We start from the raw sequence: 20,012 nt of genomic DNA, 5'->3' as shown, positions 1-20,012 counted from the left end.
CGGGACGAAATGATTTCTGGACCTTAATCACTGATAGAATAAATTTCCTGCGTTCACCTTGAGACCAACAAAGGAAACAGGGTGCTTTTCTTTTGGCTTTTTTTCTTTTGACAAATTCAATTCGTATCTGGTTATATTTCCTAATCGGTAGAGCACGACCGATTCCACCACTGTCCCTTTGCTTTTCCCTGTAGGCGAGGTCCCTGCGATACCTCCTATTTTTTACATTCTATTAGATTGTAAACCAGGAGAGCTGTTACATTTGTCCTGTTTGAAGTTGAGATCTTTCAAAAAGTTTCAGTCTTTTTTTGTGTTTTTAGCGAGTATTTGGCAACAGTTACCTTGAAGTGTATGTGCCGTAAAACTACATTGCATACTGTTACTCACGATAAGATATTTCTGCCTGCTCTTAAACAAAAGCAATAGCAATGCGTATAAAAATGTGACCCAGTTTTATTTACCTCACGTACTCCCTTGGATGCTCCAAGTCTGTAAACGAATTTTCTTTTTATAGTTTAACCGTAAACTTTACGGATCTCGAAACTCATATGAAAGTCCGAACGAGCTACTTGTATATAATGTAATATGTATGTAAGTAGAATGTGTATAGTTAAATTAGTGTCGCTTCTGTGCCGATGACGAAGTAAACAAGCGGACTTTCTCGTCCTTAGGACTAAAAGGCCTGAAAATCAGGTTCTTCTATTGCATGTGCATTAAGACCGACCGAAAAAATCGACGGCAAATATTAAGATGGTATGGGAAAAGTGGGATACGTCGCTCGAAATCTTAGTTGTAGTTTTTTCAATGGTTCGTCCGAGTTACTAACTGTTAGCACAACTAACGACCTCTGCAATCTCAAACATAAAAGGCTCTATTGATTCGAGGAACCGCATATTGCGAATGTGATTTTTTCACTGGCAGTGTATTGCGTCAATAAGGCCATCCTCGAAGCATTCCTAGGAAAACGATGGTCAAAGCAATATTCATACAACACTATTGTACTGGGCTGTATTAGTTATGTTTAAGCGAGTTAAACTATTAGGGATGTCGACAAAGGTAAGTCGTTAGAAAGAGGTCGTTGATACGTTCTGTTTACAGAGCGCCACGAATTTCAGTCAGCTCCTTAAGCAACAACAATCGGCTGATTCATCAATTGCCGAAATACCATTCTATCTGAGCTGAATAGGGTTCAGTGAAAGCCGGTGCGTGGTACGCTTAAACGACCGGTATAAGAGTTGAGGGTATATTGCAGACTTTTATCGTATCTCCTCCTAGGTTTTTATACTTCAACGATTCTATGATAACCGTTAAAAAATTTAATTATTCCAAATTTATATGGCGTTTCAACGTTTTGCTAGTGAATTTCAACAAGCACGTAGAGGCAGGCACAAGTAGATTGATCGCATGTAGATGCGGGATCAAACGTAAAACACCTAATCCATTCCCTGTCATTGGCCTATATAGATGCGCACGCGGATATACGATATAATGAACTTCTAAGGTGCAGTACAATTAGATAATATTCAGCCGAAGAGATTTAGTGGTTTGCGAAGCGACATGACAACTCAGCATCTGAAGGTTCGAAAGGTTCAACAAGGTATATTCTAGGACAGAAAATTATAGTAATCTATTAGGATAAATGATGGATCGTCTGGCTTATCTGAAATTATTTTTCATTTCATGTATTTTTGTGTTTCATCATGTGTCCACACCTAGTAGAGCTTTACATTATATATGGATTCGTTGGCCGAGTCTGGAAATAATTTGTGTTTTACTGGCAGTTGATCATTAAATAGAGAATGTTTTACGGAGATGCACTGCCACTTAAGCCAACATTTAGCTCTACAACGTAAGCCTGTCATACTGAACTATATATATTTAAGTTATTTATCGAAGTTAACCAAATATACAAACAATAATAACAGCATGAGCATCATATTAATCTATGTTACGCAGGACAAAAAGGACGAACCAAATAGTTGTGGAGCCTGACTTATTTTTCTATAGAGACCTTGGGAATGGTAAATTGTGTTTCGTAGACATTTGTAAAATCTGCGCTTATCATTCAGCTTGAATGAAGCTACGATTCGCTTGCCGTCTTACAATAGAACTGCGTCCTTTATTCCATGTATGCACGTCTTTTTACGTTAGTTACATACCGTGATGACTGTGACGTAAAAAATAAAAAGTATATAAGTGATATTGGGCAGATGAACGGATGTATTCTACCCAATGTAGCGAAGTAATACTAGCACAGTAGCCCAGGCACTGGAGAGAATCGGAGCTTGGTAAGTCTGCGAACCTCACACTGGCTATTGGACTGCATTTGTTATTGATTCAACAAGTACTATCGCTATAATAGAAGCAAACGGCACGTAGATGTGGGTTTTTCGTGCGTAGAAAGCACTGCTTGCCTGCACTTTGTTTTATGTTTGTGGCAGGGAACAGCTGATTCTTCCTATCATGGAAATGGAGCGTGCTTTGCTCCCATAAGTGTCCTTCTTTGTGGATTATATAAGAGAACCGCGCATTTGCATAGACGCCAGCTGGAGCGCAAAAGTATTAATAGACAGTCGCGGCCGCGTAAGAGTTATAGTCCGTTACTGACTGACCGGCTATATAAAATAGAGCCTACTAGATGCATTAGAGCAATACGACATTTGCGACTACAAGCGAAAAATGCAAATGAGTATGAGTACAGATAACGATAACTATACATATATCTATATCTAGACAAAGCTTGCATGTATGCTACACGTACCAGAGACGCATGTTTTAATAAAACGTTCCATTTATCACCTCCGATTAATAAGAAGTTAGGGGGTCTTCTTAATAGAATAACGCTGTGCTTTCATTGTTAGGTCATACGAGAACGAATAGAACCCTTTCTTCATTTTCGAGTCTGACAACTGCCCCTTTCTTCCACTTTCCGTTTCTTGCGGAAAATTGCGCCAATGCACAAATGCTAATTTTGATTATAATATACCAATGTATGCAGAATAAAAACCGGTTGACAAATAGAACTATACTTATGATTCTTAAGTGAAACGACGACGGGCTAAATAAAGTATAGAAGTATTCGGCGATAACACAGTCATGTTTTTCTCAACGTTTTGTGCTTCGTAGACCGCGTTGCTATAGGGCCCAGGATGGGAATATTTAAACGTACCTAGATAATAATCTGTACCGCATAAGTTGGAGTGTATCCAGAACAGAACAAACTGCTAGGATAAGTCGGCCGTTTGCTGTTATACCACCGCTTCCCATCCCCCTCAGTTACTGCTGAGAAACGCCGAATATATCTATAGCATATGAGCGCTTCTGATTCGTACATACCTTGCATGTATGCGTACGCAGGGTATGGCACCTGAATAGAACCAAAACTTCGCATGTCGCAATGAGTATACGTTCATTTGACATTACTGGTACAAAAAAAGCCAGTTTTTTAGAACAGATTTTGCAACTTGAACAAAAATCATCCAGTCTCTTCACGATAAAGGAACCTCCATCAAGACAATAAAGAAAAAAGCTTATTTTTTAGCCGGAAATCGACAATCTGGTTTATCGCCTGTTTTCATGTGGTTTGCGAAAAGTTCGAAAGAGACTTCCACAAGAGAAACAAAAGGATCATAGACAAGGTAAAAATCATTAGAATACCCTAAAAAGCCATTTTTAATACATCTGAGCTCTTTTTTATACAGAAGTTAGCAGTAACCATTAACAGATTACTTGCGGATCAAATCGGAGATATAATGGAAATAACTAGTAAGAACTTTAGGTTGAAAATCGAAGCTTAAGTCATGGTGGAGGATGGTCATATCGAGTAAGACCCTCAGAAATGATACTTCTAGCACATACAACAAAATATATGTTTTTATTTACATATATCCTTAAAAACATACTACAAGAAGTTCCAATATGTTCCGTTGAAAGGAAGTTAGAACTATATAGAAGAGGGGTTATATGGGCCAGAAAAATGGGTCAGAAATTTAGTGCAATTCGCCTTATTAAATTTTTTAAGCAAAAGAGGAAACTATATAGTAAGGCTAAGTATCGGTTACACATCTCATCAAACCTGCCGCTCGCAACAAGAATCGATTGTCAATTCCGTCTTTCTTAAAACTAACTTTTCAAAAACAAATTGAAAGTATGTTTCGTTTATAAGAGTTACAGTATTAAATCGTATTACATGATCACTTAAGACAAAATATGAGCCAGCATAAGGTGGCCCCCTTCATTTCAAGCATGCATGAAACTAACAGTCGGCGTTAATTTTTAGAAAAATTAACAAAATTCAAGAATACTTATATACCTTAAAATACTAATCAGCTTAGTAACAGAAATGCGTATATATATGTCAGGGTAAACTGGAGCATTGTAGGCTTTCACTTGTTAAACTGCATGTCGTCATTGGCAATGCAGAATGTCGTTGCCTCTGAAAAAATAAATGGGTCATTTTGTTGAGATAACGGATCGTTCGGCAAAACGATATTGTCGAGATATGCTTACAGCATGTGTAATCACGATCATAGATCAGAATTTTTCAAGAATAACTCCATTATGGCGGAATAATGAATAATAGCAATAACTATATAGCCTTCGGTGCGATTGAAGAATGCTGCGCATGTGGTCACTGTGTCTCGTCACATTGTGGAGCAGTATGAGCCGACGATCTGAGTTTCTTTAACTAAGATTTCCTAGAAAATTAGTAACTTGTAGTGAATCTTTCAGTTGCATAATAGGTCAGCCTTTAGCGAATGTACAGGTGTATCTTTTTCTCCCACGGCATTGATTATTTCCAAAGACCTGATCAAGTAAAGTTTAGTGCACATAACTCCACCCTTCCTTATATTTCAAAGCAGAAGTATATAATTGTATAAATTGTACAGTTACGATAAATTTACCTTCTATTCCAGCCGTTTATGGCTATATAATACCTGCACGCAGGTTGATTAATCGCCGGGTCTTAGCGGCCGAAGCTTGCTGTTTGTACTAAGTTGGTGATAGTGGGGGCATTGGAGAAAATATGGAGGACTTCGTCTGCCGCTTCGTGGAAAGTCTGCAGTAAAAATGAAAGGGCCACACCCTTGATTTTCGACGGGAAGCGCTCCGCTAAATGGCTGAAGAAGGTGGCACGTCACGCCACGCCACAGTGGGAATCTATACGTCCGATTTCGTATGACGCCCTCATCTTAACTGCACAGTCTGGCTGTACACACCGGCAAACCGGTAGTCACAGGGCTGCATTTCCTTAGTATGGTTCCACGGATAGCCATGAATGTATGCTGAGTCGTTCCAATAAAGGTCCAATAAAAGCCCACTGAATACTTTCGGAGTCGCCGAAACGGGTAAATTGCGTCCATCGAATTAGTGAGGTTAACAGTATACTTAGATGATGTATTGAGTACATCGTACTTCAGTGACTTCAGGTAACATAATTACTACAGAACCGGAAAAGTCGTACACCGGATACACCTTAGTTTTCAATTAAGGCAGTGCCGCTGATTGGCCATCGTCCCTATTACTGTGAACATGCCTCAGTAGTCGAAACCAGAAAACAGATAACTCTGCTCACGCTACGTTTAGTAAAAAAAAAATGCAATAAATAGCTACGTACTATAGTAGACTAGTGATTAAAGCCTAGGCCTCAAAGTTGGGTAGTGCAACCCATTTGAATATAAAGCTCAAATATTTCTCAGTTATGTGTATATTGCCCAGAATAGTCATCCTTACTAGTTTCTATCGCATCTCTATGTAGCTGGTGATGTCTGACTGTCGTATTAAGTTATAATTGAGGCATGCGAAATTGAAGAGCATAAAACGCTCCTGTGTCTACATTTTCTTAATCAAGAACTTACTAGAGGAGGCCATTCGTCTGCGTTGGCTCATATCTGGGTTTTAATGCAACGATGCTGATCGGCCATATAACCGACAGCAGAGAGGCGCTGCAGACAAAGTGTTTCAGTACTCGAAGCCGTTCTTGATAACATTATAAAAGTAAACAAACGGGATATATCTTCAATAGGAACGTAATATTTCGATATCTATGTTTATGCCGCAGCTTGATGTCTGCAAATAAATTCAAGAGGTATCTCCTTCAACATGTATTTGTGTGAGCAAATTTCTTTCTGTCTGACTTAAATTAATACTGACTAAAATTACCTGGCAATGAGTTAGATTATAAATAACTGTAGTTCATCATTTTTTTAACTCAAAATGTTTTCACTTAAAAAAGCCTGAAGCATTTACTTATGCTCGGTAGCCCAAAAACATCGCTTAAAGTTAAAACTCCGCTCCGTCTTTCTTGATTCTATCCAAACGCCAATGGAGTCAGCAAACGATAAAGTAAGCTACAGCTGTCAAGAGTAACACTTTTTTTTTTCTACACAAGCGAATATCTTGACGCAAGCTAAAACGCAGGACAAGTTCCTCAGATTAATTAGATACTTCGGACATTAGTCCTATAATGTAATCCATTGGATAGGACTTGGACTACGGTACCAACTGATTTAAAACATTTTCAGATTGCTGTACGTATACATTTGAACGCGAGAGTTGTGCGCAAATTTCGTCGGGGAAATAGGTGGTTTTTCTAACCAATGTCATTTCTACTGATCAGGACAAGTATAGTCATTAGTTTGAAAAAATTTTTTTGCCCTTTCTGATTTTCAAGGCCCATCTCTTATCGAATTCTGTTAAAATACTCAGTTGTACCGAAAAATGCTAATATTAAAGTGAGATCTTAATCCACAACTAAAGCTTGTCTCAGCATCTCGTTAGCCTGGTTAGTATTTGTATAATACCAACATGTAAAAGCGAAGTTTTATTTTTGTGGGCCTCCGGCCATAATAAGATTCTGTCTGTAGCTTCATTTTCAAAGCAGAAAAACCAGACGTGACGGTTTCATCGTTTTCTGTATCTTACTTTTTTTTTATTTAAAAACACGTTAAATCGAGATCTAATTGATATTAATTACATCAATAAATGTTTTTAAAGATTTTAAATGATCCTATAAAGAAGGATTTAACCTTTAAAGGTTTGAAAAAGGCCTAAACCGTGAACATATTGCTCAGCCCTTTCTTTAAAATTAAAAAAACCATAATCAAAAAATACTGAAAAGAATTTTAAAATAAAATGCCGTTTAATCGTCTGATCTATTTTTCAATCGTATTTGCTATATTTAATTGCTTGAAATGACTTAGAGATCAAGCACGCTCTACTTTACCCGCACATATATCAATTTTTTTTAACCAGAAAATCAATCTTCAATTTGTATCTGCCAAGTCAGCTTATTTCCTGAGTTTAAATTTTTAGTTGGTAGATTAATATTCGCGCCTCTTGGTTCCGTTGTAAAATAAGAACTCCCAGTTATTCAATTCTATCGCTCTCTTAATGATTGACGTCGAGTTTTAAAACCGCCTGCATATTGCCCTAACCATATACAATACTGGTGAATGCCTTTTGGCTTTCTGTCATATACCATATAGAGTTAGTTAAAATGCCCCAAACAAATAAAGTGGAAAGCATAGTGACAAATATGATCCATGCCATAAAGTCCCTGACGCTAAAGGACAAGATGTTGTTCATGGTGACAATTTATATCGGCCTTTTTTATTTAATGTCGGCCTTGATCGTGAGTCGCGAGGCACATTTAGGTGCAAATACAGAGAAGTTACTCAACAAGATACTGTATGAACAGAGAATAGTAATACACGACGTTCCTGCACGACGTTGTTGTTGTTCTTCTTCTTCTGCTAATACGACAAAATAGCAACAAAAAATAGGTCGCTAAAAAATTGTTTTGATATCTTTCACTCATTGAATATAGATTTTTTTAATTTATATGGATAGAACAACAGCGAACAGATTTACGGTCCAGTCTTGCTGAGAATAGCGTTACTGTATATAGATTTTATCGACTGATTCGTTAATGGAACAATGATGTATCTGTTTAATTATATGTTGGATAAAACGAAATTCTAGAAAATATCTCATTGTATACTTTCAATCTGTAACAGAATGTGACCAGCACTATGGTTTCCTCTAGGCACACATTTTAACAACAGAGACATTTTGCTAGCCAATAATTGAACGTAATTAGTATCGAAATAAATGCAATAATAGTAATAACCGAAATGAAATCTACATCGATTCAAAAACCATTTCTTTAGAAAAGAAAGCTATGTAAGCAGAGTAACTGAATCTTCTAATTTTTTCTTCTCGGAAGACACTGCGTTATGAACGAGCGGTTAACGCTTCCGAAAATCGAAATCAGTATGAATTATCTCAGTGTGCTATACACTCACTTTGGAACGGCTATATTCGGTAAGATTAAAAATACGTACGCCTATTTAAATGCTGATTAAATCGTTACTTCGTTTGTTGCCAACCAATCTATAATGATTTGTAAATTCTTAACTACAAGTTGCCGGAAATTATTGCATCATTATATAGAATTACTACCTATTTAATTTTCTAGAGTTTACTAACGTGTAGGTGAAATAAATAAAATTATCTGTGATTCGTACTACTACAATCTAACATACGAAAAGCTGGAGAACCTAACACAGATAAATCATTTTAATTATTAATCAGTTCGAGTCGCCTCAACCTTGAAGGAAAGAAAACACCGTTAGTTGCTTCTGCCGATTTAAGAAAAATTCGATTTCAGTAAGCGTTCAATATGATTAGTTGACCAGAAAGTGTACCCTCAAGAACAACTACTTCAATCTATGCACTGGTTTCTGTAAAGAAAAAATCAAGCTATAACCTTATCACCAAAAATCACTACAGACAATTCCGATTGAACTACATAGCCCACGTCCAGTTTATTCGCGAATAGTTAGCCCTCGTACGTGGGCAGCAGCTTTGATGCCAGTAGCGGCAAGCAATGCTCACTTCGTACCATTCTGAGGTGAGACATCTGGCATGTGGTTCATGCTCCAGCACGAAGAAATGTGCGTGTTTAAGCGTCACGTAAGATACTTACGTTGCTTGGAAAGCAATTAAAACGATCTCGCCATGTAGCACGAGTTGCAACTCTGTTCGTGTGATAGCGACGAATTCGAACCTTTTTGCTCGCATACACATTCAGTGGTCGGCACAACAAGACCCTGAAGAGATCCTATCACTCGTCCGAAAAAAATTACAACGGCTCGGATAGCCGAACGGATGGACCTATAGCTACGATCTCGTCGTCTGCTATCATAGCGGGAAGATCAAAATAATCAACATTTCATGTATTGCCAAAAGACTAGTATTGGAAGAAGCAGAATACCGCCTGATCGAGATTCGGTCTGCGTTTACGCTGTCGATTCTGCTCGAACACCGGACAGCATTGGGAGGCTTATTAAGATCAAACTTCTGAATCGAATATAATTAATCCAGAAAAATATTTTTAGGTTAGTGGCAAGGTACTGCAATGAAAGTTTAGACCAGTTAGATTTGAGTGAGATTGACCCACAATAGATCCAATACGCAATACTTGGAGAAGAGTTTTTAAACTGACTAAAATTTTTATAACATCTCCCATATGTTAAGTTGAGACTAATATAAATTCAAATTCTTTATATCCCCTAGAGAACTAGCGAAATATACCTGTCAGGTATTGCACTGCAATTGAGTGCAGATATCAAATATAATGCTTGCTAAAACCATAGAAATACAGATTAGCGATGAACATTTTTTCCAACTGTTTCAAAGCTATCACCAGATAGATTCAATCTCTATATGTACATATAATAAAGAAACGGAAGTAGACTTTCAAGTTGTTTTGAAAAGAACCGATTATTTTGTGATCTACGTACAGCTTTGGTCGATAAAGAAAGGTTCTCTACTTACGTATCGCTCAAGAAACCTGCCACACAGACAGGTAGCAGTCTAGCAGTGATTTCACGCTCAAATCACAGACATTTTTATTTCGTAGAACTTAAGTATTACTCAATGGCGACCTGAACATTAAGTCTGAAGGGTCGTAGAACTAGGACGGACGGGATCGCTTACATATATATTGCAAACTACATTGATGAAAAAAATGCGCAACACCTCGCCTGTCGTTTTAATTAAATTTTGCAATTTTAAAAGGAAAAATTACATCGTATTATGAATCTAACGCTGCAACTCTTTTAAAAGCTACTGATTGTTTCGAAATATTTTAGATTAATGGCACAGTACTGCAATGAAAGTTTAGATTTTGTTCAACACGTACAGCTAATACGTCGTGAGCGAGCCATTGGGAGGCATTCTGAAAGCGTTAACATCGTTAGGTTGCTAGGTCCTAGTAAAACACTTAACGTCTATTACGCTTTTCATAATAGCGGTTCTTAATGGATATCATCATCGGAGAAGTTGCGTGGCCAACATCTCAGGTAGCGTTCTACAAGTAATCGCTAAGAGGCAAAGATGAAAGTAGAGATAAGCGTTATTGGAAGACGGAGGATCAAGCGAGCTCAATGAGGGTACATACCTGTCCGTCTCCAAATGACAGAACAACAGAACCGCAGCATAGAAAAGTAGCATCGTAAAAGATGTTTGCAGATTTTCTCTGGATGTAATTTGCTGGGGTGAGCTGAAAACAAGACTAGCTTTTGAATGAGAGGCGAAAGGGATTCAGGCATAATAAGTCTATCGCGAGAGATCCTAACTAGATATAACAGATTTTGTGGCAAAATACAAACTATACTTAGCATGAACTGCTTTCAGGTGGACCTAGGGAAACAGCCTGCGTCGAGGGTACAGACGTTTCACGATATATAGGAAGATACACGCAGTAAAATACAAAACGAACATTGGGTAGCCATGCTCTATTTTAGACTTTCTAATTCCCGAGGATGCCGCTCTGAAAATGGTTTGGCGAAAAAATTCAAGCACACATTTCACAGCTTAGTTCTCTGTGATAAAATCCCATGGTCTATTTCGAAGATAAATAACTTATCTATACGATAATTTACTTTGTGCCTTTCCGTGCGTTGGGACCTGTTCACATCCAATCTAGTACCGAATATTATTGGAAACACCAACTATTATAAACAAAATTTATTTAGGAGTTCGCTGGAACGGGTAGCCGGCAAATCAAAACGAAGAGCAGAGAAGAATTATCCCTTTAGGCCAGGTGAGACCAGATAGCAGTGCGCAGTCATACCAGAGACTCCCGTTTCTTACGAGTAGCTCGAGCGACTACCGAGAGGGCGTGGGTACAACAAGATGCGAATAGTCAACGAGACCAAGACAACAGCATGGAAAATATGGTACTGGCCCAAGGCCGACTCTAGAGCGCAGGTTTTGGCGTTTGCAATAGGGGGTAATCGATCTACTAGCGGCTAGCAGTCCCTTCTGGGCCCAGCCAATGACACACGCTAGTCAGATCCCTCATCTGCCGCCCAGAAACCTAATAACGTACGATCGTAGCTGGTCGCGGTCGAGGAGTTGGTTCAAAGTGTAAGACACATAAGACTAGCATTGGCTTGTTGTGACTGATGTGGACTATCAGTGAATGAGAGACTGCAGTGGAAAATGTAAAGGAAAGCAGTTAATTCTTAGTCGTTCCCTGGTACGTGTTCCCTACTGCCGTAAGGAAGCTATTTTAGATATAGAGAAAGCTTGAGGATGAACATATACGCATATAGATCAACCCTATAAGCCGTCAGCACATGTTGGCAGTGGTGGTAGTACTTAGCTACGCAATGTAATATGGGAGTGCACAGAAATTACCAAACGTCCGTTCACCTCTTTACTTCGCAAAGCTAGGTAATGACTGATGACTGACTCTGTATGACCGCCAACAAAAGAGCGATATATTAAGCCTCTACTAAGATGCAAAACTGACAGAAAACGGACCAGTAGGCTTGCAGAATTCCTTCATTAGTAGGGGGCAGCAATTGAAAAAGGTAAACATCCAAACGTATCTGCCTCTATATTATGCATATACCTGTAAAGAAAACAGAGGACCCCCTCTCCCCCCACTGACCATGAATCGGATCATCAATAACTAATCCGTCGCTCGTTACGAGTGAAAAAAGTGCAATGAAAGGGAAGATACCCACTCAAGACCCGTTCTGACCTCAGACGCATCTCAAAGATCGAATCTTCCCGTACCGTAGAAGTTGTCGTAGTTCACTTGTCATTTACTCGCACGAAGAGACTCCAACATTTGCAGTAGTTCGACCCTACGGACAGATGCTTTTTTACCATACATCTTTATCGGTCACTGTTTCTGCGCATATACTTTTAGTTCGAGCGTTTTTAGTTGCACTGCGTCCAGACAGGTATCTTTCAGGATGGAGTAGTGCAGCGTAATGTTATTGGCATGGAGACGGATACAAAGGCACGGACAATGACCATAAATAGAATAGTAAAACAATAAGCCACACCAATTTTTCCCTATAATAACTACTAAAAGGGTTAAAGAAGTTGACAGCGTAACGATTTATGCAAAACGCAAAACTCTGTTTCTGTCTAACTTGGTTTACAAAGTATACCATGAGAAATGTATAGATTCTAAAGTCGATTTACGCCCCAGAATATCGATGCATATGTGTTTCCAGAGTTGCGATCAAGTAGCTAACACCTAACAGCTAATTAAAAGGTTTGTAACAGCACTAGGTAACCTCAGGCTAACCCCAATAAGTACTGATAGCTTAACGGAATTTCCGTTTTTAACCGCATACGCTATGAAGTTCCATTAAACAATCAGAACTTATACTTATTAGGGTGTAATTTGGTATTACCCACACAGTGGTCCCGTCGTTACAAACCCTTTAATTACGATATATATATATATGTTCTTTGAGTTGGCAAAAAATAAGTTAAATTTGTGTTGCTTTGATCTACGACCTTTCTGCTCTTTTCCTGATAATACCTTAATTTTGTCACTGTAGAACTTCCGTTAATTTAATTTCAATGAAAAATCGTATTAAGTAATTTTGCATTTTTTCATTGAAATTAAATTAACACCAATAAAGAAATTCTGCAGAGATCCCAGTAAAGTATAGGCTGATGGTGATATATATGGCGGATGCATAGAAATTTTTTGCACAAATTCTCCCAGTGTTTGTCAAATAGCTAAAAAAGCATATGGTCTGATATTGTAATACGCTAATAATAAAGGCGATGCTTTTTCTATTCACTAGTTTTTTTCATCTATGACTTATTATGACCGGTCGATTGCTCACAGTAGAGGTCCGAGTCGATAGTATTGCTAGTCGCATGCAACTCCTAATGTGCAATCCTGTCGTACCTTCTAAACCCATGACATCACGCTCTGGGACGTCAATCTGGATTTTGCCACTGATTGAGAACTACATTTTTAATTTCTATTATCGTGCCTAACCCACTTTTATCACCTAGGATCAACTGCTCTAGAAGCGGCTCTATTGCGTTCCTGTGGAGTTTCACTGATGAAAATATGATCAAGCGGTTTTCGTTTGTGTGAATTAGTGTGGCATCTATATATTAAGCCTTTTCGTGGTCAGCTTCGTTTATTTGGTTTGGAACTGTCTGGTGGGGGCGCTGACTGCATGATACTTAGTTAACGCTAGTAAACTGCGAAAATGTTGCCAATACTTCTTTGTAGCGTAAATATAATAAAGATAATCGAAACTGTTTGATTACAATATCCTTATTATAAAGCCTCCTTAATTACCGAGCCATTTGAATTAAATTATGTTAATAAATGATTAGGTACATTTCAAAGTAATGTTGTCGTATATAGGCGAGCTTTAAGTCCTCGATCTTTGCAGAGTATGCGAATGAATTCTATTCTGCTTAATCTATGGGACAAGACAAGACTTCTTTAGTCTTAAATATGGTGAGACCTTGTTATGACGCGGGCAAATGTTTAACAAAGTTAACGGATCGGGTATTTAATGCGGGACCTTTTCCTTTCAGCCAGTCAAATCGGGAATTTCATAGCTTTGTTTTTAGCATCAATGTGGAACTTCAATGTTACAGACCTATGAAGTTATGAATAACATATTCTGACTGTTAATAACAAGTTTTTCCTGAAGTTCCATATCAGTATTTTTTTTTTTTGTTTTATCGCCACTTAAGCTGAATGTACATACATCTAATTACCAAAACCCGTTTCAACTTTGAAGGTATTAGCGGTTTTGACGTGCGTCGAACATGTAGTTAGACACGACATCGACCCCCCCGTGTATAAAATGTGGTTCGCTTGTCGAGTCCTAAAGTTAGCTAAACTTTTCGAAATCTTTCAAGCATTGTCTAAATCGCTCGCTTACGGCCAGATTCTTATACCGCTTTACTGGCTAGACACAAATTTCGTGTGGTTCCATTCCAGTGATCAACAAACGATAACTTACGTTACTTGCCAACTGGCCAAAGAACGACCTTTGCTAAATACGTCGTGGGAGAGAACTGGTGGACCCGGCAATGGCAGACAACCCGGTCGCATTTTTTAACTCTGCCGTAACGGCGGACTTGTAACTGCTATTTCTTAGCAGCCATCTGGATAATAGCTAGTTTCCCCTGCGTCTTTGTCCTTTGTATGGGAGTAGCCGATAAAGGGACGATATAGAGGTCATCTGGCGGGGACCAACGCGGTGATCTATCAGCAACGAGAAGCGTCTTGCCTAGACGTGACGTTACGCAGAATTCGAGGGTTCCTAAATCAGCAGAACATAACGGTTTCTGTTGGGGAAGTATGGATAAGTCAACAGTCGTAATAAGACAGCGCGTCCATAGTAAGAAGAACTGCCGGTTGCTATTACCGCTATGCGGGCGTCTTATAGGCAGCAGCTAAAACATTATCCAAGCTATCCAGGGAAGAAGGATGATTGTTCAGCAGGAACCCGTCTTTAAAAAGAAGTGCCTTGTCAGTTTTAAGAGGAAATTTAATTTTAGATTCGAATTAAAAAAATATAGTCTATTGGTTAAACTACAATATAATTTTACGTTGCTTAGGTTATTAATTATTAGCTGGCAGAGATGGCCTCATATAGTCCCTCTGAGCTGGGCTATACTTACTTGAAGGTTTCCTTTTATTAGTATTATTTCCGTTGAATCTTTGAGCATATGCTAATTAAGTAGAGCACCAAAGGAACCTTAAAACGCGCCGTCCACAGTTGCATTCAAAGACAGTTACTAAAAAGGTACGAGTTCGTAAAACTTCTCGTGTACTGACTTGACTAATGCATATTTGATATGGAACGATCGCCCGTCACAGTTCTACCCATGATATATCAAAATGGGCTTTCAAAGCAGTCAGAGAATACTCAACAGTTAGAATTCGTTCATTATCGTGGTGACCATTTTTCTAATTGTATCTATCCGCCCAAAACACGTACTCTGGGTAGTCCAGAGCTACTAAGTTATAGGTCGCTCGTTGTTTGCGTACGAATGTCTGGCATGCGTGTGTGTATGGATAATCTCTTATTAGGTACGAGAAGCTCTCCTTTTATTTTTACCGCGACAAACTATTCTTTTTAAGAAGGCGTCAGTAAGGCGTTCTTCACTGTTTGTGGAATAGAAAGGTCTAAAGAGGGGTAGAATGAAACACCCGCTTCTCACAGACAGGCGTTCTTCTTCTGTTCGTCCGCAACCGTCACGGGAAATACTTCCCTTTAGGAAGCGAAATGCTAAGCGCTGCCACTACTTCGAAAGATAGGGTGAGCACCGTTGCCTCCTTTGAACGACCTAACTAATGCAACAATAATAAACATCTTTAAGGCTTAAATTGGTCACCTTTAAAAGGTAAGTCAACCTTCTACCAAACCAAACGTTTACTTCGTGCACCGTTGAGCTTTATACTATCAGAGCAGGCTATCTGGGCAGATGTGATTGTCTATTTGAATCACAACGCTTTACTTAGTGAACCTGCAATTAAGAATAAATACAGTTAGCCATACGATTACGTTCTTACCGTTAACGAGAAACGATTGCAGGCCGTCGTATAGCAATTGCCATAGAGTTTCTCATGGACTTTACTCTACAAAAGCAATAACTGCTAAACTCGAGAATTTTTGTCTAAATCGCGCGCTGAGAACTTTCAACGAAACCTGATTTTACTGAAAGGACTCTATTTGGACTCTCCCTTCTTTCTATTTAATTGTAAGATATTTTTCACGACAAAAAAACGCTCTTTTTTTATTGACTTCTTAAAAGGCTTACTGAGGCAAACCAGGAATAGAAAATAAACGTATTCCATCAAGTCTGATTCCTATCCGCCTTAAAAAAGATTAGTAATGATACATCACAATAAGCCCCGCTAACCGTTGGGTTAATGATCTTGCTGCCACTAGTAATAGTACCATGCAATCATAATTCCCGTTGGCTAATGTACCCGCCAAACGGTTTCCGTTTAAGGACTTAATGTATTTCACTAGTCAATATAAAATAAAACTCTCTATTGCTTTAATTCTTGACAGATATGTCCATATGCATTTACGCTACAAAATTGGCCTATAAAGTGTTTCAAGAAGCTTCCATGAATATCTCATTTATAACAGTAAGTTTATCAGGTGGTTTTGCTGATTTTTTTCAAGATAGATATATGAACATGTATATCCGTGTGATTAGATAATGATGTCTTAGGCAATAGCAGATAACGACTCTTGATTTCGTCTAGATCATTGCGTGCACAAACTTTTCTAAATTAATAAGTTTATGTAGCTTATATAGATTCTTACGGAGATAAGCAATAAGGATAGTGATGATGGTGAAAGCTCAATAGTTTATTTTAAATACTTTTTATGTGGATGAACGATGTGTCCAGATATAAACAAGTCAGATTTCGAAATAGGTTTGTTATTAGCTAACCACTACTAGCTACTGAGGTATCATTATTCAATATGGGCAGCAATCAACAATCTCTTATCAAAATAAAAAAAGCTCAACTAAACCTATGGTGCCTGAGAAGAAGAAGAAATTGAGCTGAAGTTTCGATGTATCAGTAGTGAACTTCTTTGTTGTTAAGTTTCTTTAGCCAAGCCGTTCTACTATTCGGAAAAAGATACAATCAGTGTTGTCTCTAAAAGAAGCTCCCTTCGGAAGACCTCAAGAGTTTTTAAACTCTGGCTTAGGCTTTGAGAAATAAATACATTTATCGTTGTTCTAAAGGGCTTCTGGAACTCCCATGATAGTAATTTTTCATTGAAAGCCACTGGACAATAGCCATCATGCGTGGGCGAAATAGTCCTTTCTAAGACTACACCTAAGTCAACATGGCTTCTCGTCCCTTCACTGCATAACATATTCCCATAAAGGAAAAAATTAATATGCCGTTTGGCTGTCTTAAAAGACTTTCATCCCGCTGATAATTTACAGGTGCAACTGTGAAGCTTTTCGAAACTCTAAATTTTCCTTCGTTTGCTAGCATTGTCCCGACAGGATATTTGGGCTATTTCTGTGTTGTAAAAGAGATAACTTCCCAGCGAAGTTGCTTGAAACTTCTTTTATAGAGAAATACAACATGAATACTGTTGCATCAATCCAGCATTTCCTCAATTATATTACTCCGCTTGTCCTCAGACCACATAGGCCTACATGGAAGAGACAGTCGCGTTGCATGTGTCACAATAATTTCTGGCCGATCTAAAAACACACCAAAGGGATTTCATCGATCAAACCAGGATTCGCAAGGAAAAGCTATCCTCTCGGAACGAGCGAAAGTAAATAATAGCAAATAGAAGGGTACGCTGCACGTAGTTTATAGACACAGATTGTATTCAGCGATCGGGAACATTCTTATTTTATAACATCAAGTGCTCGAGTGGCGTTTGAAATCGACAAAACTTTGTAACGGAATGCAGATGTTTTCCTTCATTTATAAAGCACTTGCATAGGCTTTAAATATTAACGCTACTATGAAATTAGGCCATACAGGGTATACGGTGCAGCATCCCGCTTTTAGTTCAAATGAAAGAACCTGTATGTTGGAGCACAGCCTCTGCCGAGCTCTGGCAACCGTGGTCACGTTTGCCTCTCTGCGAATATTACCTTCGTTACCATGTGAAAATTCTCCAACGTAAATCTTCTACAAACATCACCATATAACAGACACCGAACCAGACTCTGCCATGATGGCGGCAACGCATTAGGCGCCCATCTTTACTATTCAAAATAGCAAGCCGCCCACAAATCGATAAGGGCACAGCGCGCCAGTTTTGCTGTCGTAAAAACTCGGGAAGTGATTAAAATCATTAGCCCCCTCACAAAGTACAGCTGATGATACTCGAGACGTTTATACCAATACTAGTGAGACACAAAGGCTTTAGGTGAAAAGGTGTACGGGGCATAACTTCGAATCCCACTAACGATGCTTACAGTCGCTACACATTTGTGCAAATAAAGGAAGTTATTTATGTAAAATATGAATAATCAAGTATGAGTTGATTATGGTGAAAATAACCTTTCAAGGGTCCTCGAGAATTGGCAAACATTGAAATTATGTGTATTTGTTAAGTCAAAATAGTTAACGACACGTTTTTGGTTTGGTTGCAGGTATCGATGGCTTGTTGTATTTCGGATTGAAAAATGTTTCGAACAACACCCGACAAACTAAAACATTGAATATTTGTACTTCTGGTTACTTGATGGCGCATAAGCCCTCAGCGAATGAGTACGTGTCTTTTCGCCGGTAGTTCAGATTACCCCGCGTGGGGGCTATCGGCCAGTTCTAATCAGCGTAACAAACCTTCGTCTTACTAAGTCATCCGAGACTTGGAAAATCAACGTACCTAGTCACTGCAACAAGTAATGACTAGTTCTGACTCCGATTACTTTTTATCATTAGGCTGTAACTGCTTTTGATCGTATTAATGCTGACTATATAAGCTGGCAGAGATGTTATCGATGTTTGTAAGCTCCTCGTACGGTTTCTCAGACCACCACTAACTGATACTAACGCAATCGATTACCCGAAACATACGGAACATTGTCCTTACCGCCAACAAATGTCTACATATCTCTCTAGGAGGAAGCTACTTCTTCCTGTCAAAATTGAATAAAATTTTACCATAAACGGCAACAGTTCATTGGGTAATCTGCTTACCATATCTAATATGATTTCGACCATAAAGATCTTCAGAGGTGTCAGGCATGTTCTGAACGGGAATAGAGTACATGAATTAAAAACCATATTCATAATATATAGTCTATGAAGAATTCAACAGGGGCGGAGCTTTTATAATAATTATAGTATTAAGCCTAAATAGGTTATACTAGACATCGCGCATATGAGTGCGCTTTGAAAACAGGCGAAGAATATTTGGCATCGGTAACCGATGACGAATTGTCCATTGAAGTGCATGACCGACCCTATCGATTTCGTCCCTTCCCATGTAGCAACTGAATGCGGTACCATTTGGTGACCGACGATAACAGACAACTAGCCGAATCACTGTTGAAAGTAGTCAGTACACACATTTTACATGGAAATAGCAGGTCGTCAAAAATCAATTAACACAGTGATGAACTTAGGGGGCAAATAAAAGCATATACTGTAAACGTTCGCACGCTCTTTTCCTAACGTTAGAGCATTATCTAGCATTAAAGGTATCCATGTCTAAAATAAACTCAGCTTTGCTTACGCACGTTTAAACGCATTATATCTATTCTACTATTCAACGATATATACAGATATAGTCTATATATAGGGCTGGCGAAGTAAAATTCCGAGGATCGTGATTCGATCGTAGAAACGAAGCGAAATTGGCAGGATGCCATCGTGGTCGGGCCGGAGATCCCGAAAGGTAAGCGGTCTTCAATAGTGACAGTACTAAGTGTGCAGGATTTTCTTCTGAACAGGTGCTGATACCCTTTGTGCCTATCAGGGTAGTTGTGCCGGAAGATAAAATCAAATAATAACTATCGACAATCGGAGACGAACCTCCTCGCGAGCTCAAACATAGAAGCTGTAGAAGACCATGTCCGTTGCCTCAAAAATTGCGTCCGCGATCGTTCGGGTTGTGCTCCGCTCCTAACGCGTTGTTCTAGCGATTAGATGATGCAATGACCTTTTATTGCCCACATGAGGTGGGTTGGTAATCAAAGTCATC

The 20,012-nt window shown here is 38.7% G+C and overlaps 1 protein-coding gene and 2 long non-coding RNA genes across 4 annotated transcripts in view; 1 reads left to right on the top strand and 2 right to left on the bottom strand.

The window, feature by feature from the left end:
* The window catches only part of LOC147752669 (uncharacterized), a 31,201-nt gene extending 21,982 nt beyond the window's left edge, over window positions 1-9,219 (bottom strand). For both annotated transcript variants that reach the window (XR_015313493.1, XR_015313494.1), the window contains exon 1: window positions 8,990-9,219. This is a non-coding gene — a long non-coding RNA (uncharacterized LOC147752669). The remainder of the gene's footprint in view (window positions 1-8,989) is intronic.
* Window positions 1-19,559, top strand: part of LOC111266518 (guanine nucleotide-binding protein G(I)/G(S)/G(O) subunit gamma-12-like) — an 89,654-nt gene extending 70,095 nt beyond the window's left edge. Inside the window, exon 3 of the mRNA XM_086970937.1 lies at window positions 18,457-19,559. Coding sequence (XP_086827063.1) covers window positions 18,457-18,517 — 61 coding nt within the window. The 3' untranslated portion in view covers window positions 18,518-19,559. The remainder of the gene's footprint in view (window positions 1-18,456) is intronic.
* On the bottom strand, window positions 16,668-18,450 carry LOC147752668 (uncharacterized). Its single transcript, XR_015313496.1, has 2 exons — window positions 17,953-18,450; window positions 16,668-17,547 (listed from the first exon to the last, which is right to left on the bottom strand). It is a non-coding gene; the product is annotated as an uncharacterized LOC147752668 (long non-coding RNA).
* Window positions 19,560-20,012: the final 453 nt, after the last annotated feature.

Source organism: Varroa jacobsoni, unplaced genomic scaffold, assembly GCF_002532875.2.
Source record: "Varroa jacobsoni isolate VJ856 unplaced genomic scaffold, vjacob_1.0 scaffold_1093, whole genome shotgun sequence".
Taxonomy (NCBI): Eukaryota; Metazoa; Arthropoda; class Arachnida; order Mesostigmata; family Varroidae; genus Varroa; species Varroa jacobsoni.
This window is presented reverse-complemented; position numbering and strand designations above follow the sequence as displayed.